The sequence below is a fragment of the Impatiens glandulifera genome, chromosome 6 (genome assembly GCF_907164915.1).
Source record: "Impatiens glandulifera chromosome 6, dImpGla2.1, whole genome shotgun sequence".
Taxonomy (NCBI): domain Eukaryota; kingdom Viridiplantae; phylum Streptophyta; class Magnoliopsida; order Ericales; family Balsaminaceae; genus Impatiens; species Impatiens glandulifera.
Genome location: NC_061867.1, coordinates 20,077,102 through 20,083,957, shown reverse-complemented (window position 1 = coordinate 20,083,957; position 6,856 = coordinate 20,077,102). Strand labels below are relative to the sequence as shown.

The window sequence follows — 6,856 nt, the reverse complement described above, 5'->3', positions numbered from 1 at the left end:
GATGTATATGTGTTTTAAATTCGGTACGAGTACTGTTTGAATGTCTTAAAAATGTGTAATGTAGGAGAATAATTAGAAAACTTGAAAAGAAACAAAATTATTTTATTATTTTAAATAAATGTGATAATTTAATTCAGAAATGGAAAATAATATGTTAAAATAAAATAAAAATAAGAATTAATTCGTTTGTAAAAAAATTTAAATGACTAAATTTATGATTAATTTAATTGTTCGAATTCTATTTAATAAAATAAATTCAAGTTCCAATAATAATTGAGCCAAATTTATATACCTCTGAGTTGAGTTTGTTCTTGATTATTTTATTTATATGTTATGATTTTCTATTTTACTTTATGCCTTGATTAATTAATTATTATTTTAATCTTAACTAGTTTTTCCTTCCAGATATGAAGACAATCTCTTACGGCCCCACGTAAAACAAAATTTTATTTTAATAAAATAAAAATGAATTACGGCTTTTGATTAAAAGTTGGGTCCTCTTCTTCCTATATATAAGACATGATGCCACGGTGTCACAATAGAGAAATTGAGACCATTATTAATCCAACATCTTTCGATTCTTAATTTCCTCATGGCTTCAAGACTCTACCACTACTCCAACTATCTCTTCTCCGACTACCCAAATGGCCTCTCACCCACCACTTTCCATACACCAGTCGCCGGAAATGTCGCCGGAGCAGACGACACTTTCCCGTTAATGTTCGATGAAAAAGCACCAATATTCGATATGACACTGCCACGGGCAGTGATGGCTCCCTTAGTGATAAATTCAACCAATGGTTCTTTTCCGGAGTGGACCGTACCAACCTTGCCGGAATTGGGTAGAGGTTTCCCGTTGCCATCGACGCCGGCGCCGGCACCGGCCGATATGTACTGTGAATGTAGTGATCATTGTGATGGGTTTCACTGCAATATTAGGAATAATCTTTTGTGTCAGCTCCCTGATATCATGATTACAAATGATTATATTAATAACCATGTATGTTTCCTTCTCAATTATCTTTTATATATCTCAATTTTTAGAAAATAATAATACCGTTTTTAGTAGTTTGTAAGATAAACGGAATATGGTCTAATTAGGTTTTTTTGTTCAATTATTCTTTGCATGATCAGGTACTTGAAGGGAAGGTAAACCATGAGGAGACATTACCGGAGATGAAGATAGGGAAATACTCGGCTGAGGAAAGAAAGGAGAGAATTCATAGGTACTTGAAGAAGCGAAACCAAAGGAACTTTACCAAAACCATTAAGGTATTGTCGCCATATATGGTGAAACAATTTTATTAATCATGTGTGGAATCAAACTATATAATCTAACTCGATCATTCAATTTCTTAGTACGAGTGTCGCAAGACACTGGCGGATAAACGAGTGAGGATAAGAGGAAGGTTTGCGAAGAACAACATTCATGAGCCGTCGACATCCGATGAAGAGCTTATGATGGCTGAGGATAAGAAACACTACGAGAGTGAGTTCGTTAGGATTGAAGACAACAATATGGTACACAATTAACATAACATATTTTATTAGTATTATTTGGTGTTTGATGATTGAGTGGTAATGAATGTTTTATTTGTGATTAATATTTATAAGCAGATGATGATGAAGCAATTGCAAGATTATGGAGGGGATAATATTGATGATAATATTAATGAGTTTTGGTATCAAGAAGCCCTGACCAGTTTGATGTACCAGCAACAACTCCACCCTTTTCTTTCTCATTAGCGAACTTATTTTCCAATTTAATTAATACTAATTGTTATATATATACTAATACCATGATTAATGTTGTGTTATTCTATGTATGGTTTGGCATTTTTGTACAAGAAATACTCGAGTTGTATCTAAATGACTATTCGCAAACTAAAGAAAATGTGAAGACAGTTCCTACTCACATATTGCATATCTTGGCAAGATTCTTTGATTACCATTTGCTTAAGATGTATATTCTAGTATAGCATAGGTATTGACAATCTATTATCGCTTAACCACTAACGGTTAAAAAAATGTTGGTGCATTGTTTCTTAATGTCTACTCATCACATTGAAAATCCGGAGTTAAGAAAATTTGGAGATAAGAAAAACACTTACTCTACTTCACTGTCATGTGATCAAAGGCGGGTGTGACACCTCTTATGGAATCTATAAGTATTTGTTTGATTATGTCGAGTTTGGTTCAAGGTTGCTGAGAAGTCTGGCTCGAAGTTGTGTAAGGCACGGGCTCAAAAAATATGTTAGTACGTGACAATATTCATTATTTTTTGGTAAACCATATAATTTTCAAGAATTATCAGCTAATTTGTGTTCTTTATAATGTTATCTTCGTGACTTTGTTGATGTCAGATTTGAGATCTCGGTTATCTTTGTTTTTTGTTCGGGATATGGTTGCTCTCTTGAATGACCTACAGACGTTCCATTAGCCGACTATTCATTTTATTACAATTCTTATTTATGTTAAGTTTTTGTGATTATAATTAAAACATATATATTTAAATGTTTTAATGTATAATGATAAATGAGAAGTCGATCCTACAACAAAAATAAATATATACTATGTCATTTAACATCAGAACCATCTTTGTGTAGAATAATTTAGTTCAGCTTATGCATCTTAATTTATTAATAAATAGTTCAGGTATATTTGATAAGTACTATTGAGCTTATTAGTCATAAAACTTTGTTGGTAAGTTGTTTTGTTATTTTTTATCTGGGTTTATTTTCGGTAATCATAACATTATTTTTTTAAATAAGAGTGTTTTTAATGATAATCGATTTATTTTTTTTGAAGTAAAACATTTGCGTATTTGAACTATCCAGTGAGTTTGTTGTTTAATTCGATCAACTATATTTATCATTCTAAATATTTGTATTAAGAACTTTGATACAATAAATGAATTGATGTTTAGTGAGGCATTTAAGTTAGTAAATATTTGCAAAACATTAGATTTTTGTTTGAAGCTACCATAGTTATTAACAATTCCATCACCTAATATGTAATACTAAAACTAAACACATTCAAAAATATTTTATTTTATTCGAAAACTAATTATAAATAAATCTCTTACCCTCTAATAAATCTCAACTAAGAAAATATTATGGACATTCTCATGAAGGGATTACATGCTCATAGATGAACACTTTAATTTGCAAGTGACAAATTCGAGGACTCGTTTACTTAAGGAATGATGTTACAATATTAAAGTAAATGTTGAAAATTAGGTTAACATACTTATCTTATCTTGTAAACGGTGAAGTATGAAAATTATTTTTTTAACCAAATTCATGTCATTGCAATAATATTGAACCACTTTTAATCCATCATAATACTTAGTTTATCTTGTCGTAATCTTGGATCGATCGATTGCAACTCAAATCAATGTGTTACCTCTAACTATGATCCTATTTAGTTGCTAGATATGATCTTGGCAAACCTAATAGCACTGTGGGGTGCATGACTTCTGGAATTATTTTATTTATTTATTTATTTATTTGAATAAAGTCTAAATTAATAAGGCCTATATATGTGCTCTATCTTGTTACTGTTGAGAATGAAAATATGATTTGAGTCGTGACCCAAAGCTGTAAGAGAATAAAGAATATAATATATAGTGCCCTCCATCTTAATCGTATAACATGCATGTTCTATACGGCGTCGCTTCTCGTCAAATAATTAATCAAATCTCACTTTTACTTTTATGCCATTTTATCCTTTATCAATGGAATTTCCGGAACTACACTAAGGGTATCCAATTTTTTATAGTAATATAAAATTACTGTTTTGTTTATATAGTATTTATTATTAATTTTTAATAGTAAGTAGCGACCCATAAAAACTATATGTCATTCATGTTTATTATAATGAAATTGTTAGGGAAAGTTTGTAAAATTGAAATTGAAATTGAAATTGAAATTGAGGGTTTAATTTCAAATCATTTGTTTTTAGTGACCATCTATAATAAAAAAAATTGAAATTGAATTTGAAATTATAATTTTGGTTTTATAAATTTTAGTTTCACTCTTCTTAATTTACTATTATAATTTTAGTATTTATTTATTTTATATTTTCAAACAAAATATTTATTATTTACCTTTATAAAATATTTAACATGTTGAACTCATATTTTAATAATATATATATTATTATTTAAATTATCATTTCTACTTATATTTTCAAAAATAACAAATTAAAAAAATTATAATTATATAATTTTATTTAACATTAACATTAAATTATAATTCTTTTTCTTAAATTAGATTTTGAATTCCCTTATTCCAATCACCCTAATTTATTTTTATTGAAAAAAAATCTTATTTTCTTTTTTATAAAATTGTATTAAATAATGGTTATGTTGTCTGAATGTTAAAATATTTATTTTTTTTATTTGCTTTTTCAAGATGTTTTTGGGTAAAGCCACCACCCGAGCCTTAGCTAGCCCAGCCCCCCAAATAAATACACTTTTAGACCAGAGTTAAGTTGGTGTGGAAACCTTTAAAAATAGTATAAGAAAAAAGAGAATTTTTGTGTGTATTTACATGAAAATTAACTTCATATTTATAAGAGTAATATTAACCGCAAATGATGATTTTAGGAGAAGACAAAACATACATAGTAACATGTAATTATTAATTGTGACGATACACATTCCAACACTCCCCTCAAGCTTAATTGTAGATGTTCAGCAAATCAAGTTTGCAACATAAGTCACAAAAGATAGTTTAAGCAGCGATTTAGTTAAGATGTCGACTACTTCACTTTAAGACGGAATGTATTGCATAAAGATAGTATGATTTTCTAGTTTTTCGCTGATAAAGTGACGATCGATCTCAATATGTTTTATTATGTCATGATGAACTAGATCTCTTAACATTATCAAAGTAGCTTGATAGTCACACAATATGAGGATGGGGCCATGTGAGTTTAGAGATCTTCGAAAAATATTTTAATCCATAACCCATTACACACTCCATAAGCTAATGAGCGTAATTCAGCCTCAATACTACTACGAGTCACAATATATAGATTGTTTCTTGCTGCGCCAAGTAACAAGGTTGCCCCAGATGTAGGTACACATACTTGAAATTTATCTCTTGTCTAAAATGGATCTTGCCCAATAATCATTGGTGAGGATGGTTATATCTCGACTAGAGTTCTTCTTGAAAAATAAACCAATTTTGGGCAGTTTTGAGATATCGAAAAATTCTCATGACTGCCACATGTGAGTGGTTGACGGGTTGCTCATAAATCGACTTACCATTCTCACCGTGAATCATATGCCATGTCATGTATATTTAAGATATATGAGCTTCCCAACTAGATGATAATATTTTCCTTTATCTACTAGTACTTCGGATGTTCGAACACTCAGTTTCACGTTTGAATCCATTGGAACATCCACTAGTTTGCAACCAACCATTTTAGTTTCTTTGAGTAAGTATGGGGTATATTTCCTTTGGGTTACACGAGATTCTAGTGTTAGAGTGTATCCCAAGGAAGTACTTAAGAGCCCTTAGGTCCTTGACCTCAAACTCAGATGATATGAGTATCTTGAACTTGTAACCCCCGAAAAACCCTTTGGTTCTACAGAAACACGAGGTTTGAGAATTTTAATATCGATTTACGTGTCAAGATTTGTTTTTAAATAAAATATTTTTTAAAAAAATTTTAAATAATTCATAACAACTTTTGAAATTAGTTAAAAAATAATTAACTTGGGTTCAAATTTTAATAATTTAGGGATTTGTAATAATCAAATTACAATTTAATTTTCTAGAAATCATATGTTTAAATTAATTAAAATAATAATTAATTTAAAAGATTATTTATTTGAAAACAAAGTCACCAATAGATTTTGAAAAATCAATAAACTGACATATGTGTTCAAACATATTTTAACCAAAGTTTCTTTAAGTTTGTAGTTCGTTAATACTCGGGAAATGGTTTTTGCGCTTCATCCTTCGTACTCATTTTAAAAACGATCCCTACTTATAAATTTGGCTTTTGAAATTCGGTTATATAACGTTTTATTTTAACCAACTATTCTTCCGGTCTTAGACATGCATATATTTTTGCGTATTTAAATAATTGTAAAAATAATAATTTAAATGTTGGTATCCGTTGCTGATGATGACTATAGAGGAAAATACATAAAGAACATCACTTTAAAAGGCATTAGGGTTTAAAAATAAATCTCAAATAGACCTTTATCAAAATATTATTTTGTGCATTATCCCAAAAATACTTTGAAATGATTTCTAATTTTTTGAGATTTTTAGAAAATTATTTGGGGTACCAAAATAAAAAAAATAATTTTGAAATTTTAAAAGAGGAACCAAAATGGTCTTAGGAACGGTGTCCTAAGTCCTGGGTTTGTTTTATCGGTCGGGGCTAAAAAGCCCTCGATTCTAGTTGGGAACTCCTTAGTCCGAGTTTAAGGCATCTTGGTCCTAGGCTAGAATTCTCGTTCGGACCTCTTGGTCATCGGTGGAAGTCATCGTTTGAGGGTTCGGGAGTTTTCGATCGGGTGCGAGACTCCTCAGTCTTAGGTGCGACTTTTAAGTCGGACCTCTCGGTCCTAGGTAAAAACACTTTCCAAACCAGGCACATGGGGATTGCTTTAATCCGTATAGAGACTTATTAAGTTTGCAAACCATAATCAACTCCATAGTCCTACATATATCCTTTAGACACTAAATGTGCCTTAAATCTCTCCACTAACCCATCGAGGTTGTATTTAACACTAACCAACCATCTGCACCCCACCGTTTTCTTTCTTGGAGAAAGTTTCACAATCTCCCATATTCCATTTTCCTTGAGAGCTTGGATCTTATTACATGTA

At 30.3% G+C, this 6,856-nt stretch overlaps 1 protein-coding gene across 1 annotated transcript; it reads left to right on the top strand.

Annotated features, from left to right (window-relative positions):
- The first annotated feature begins 591 nt into the window (after positions 1-591).
- LOC124941124 lies at positions 592-1,853 on the top strand. The gene is made up of 4 exons (XM_047481389.1): positions 592-1,000; positions 1,135-1,272; positions 1,360-1,521; positions 1,618-1,853. Exons 1-4 carry the CDS (start codon positions 593-595, stop codon positions 1,744-1,746), a joined length of 837 nt encoding a protein of 278 aa, XP_047337345.1. The 5' UTR covers position 592; the 3' UTR covers positions 1,747-1,853.
- The last annotated feature ends 5,003 nt before the right edge of the window (positions 1,854-6,856 follow it).

Bases quoted from the DNA above. Each gene is read 5' to 3' on its own strand.
- LOC124941124 (XM_047481389.1), top strand. From the start codon at position 593: ATGGCTTCAAGACTCTACCACTACTCCAACTATCTCTTCTCCGACTAC. The intron at 1,273-1,359 runs GTATTGTCGCCA...TCAATTTCTTAG, and splicing joins ACTTTACCAAAACCATTAAG to TACGAGTGTCGCAAGACACT. The intron at 1,522-1,617 runs GTACACAATTAA...ATTTATAAGCAG, and splicing joins GGATTGAAGACAACAATATG to ATGATGATGAAGCAATTGCA.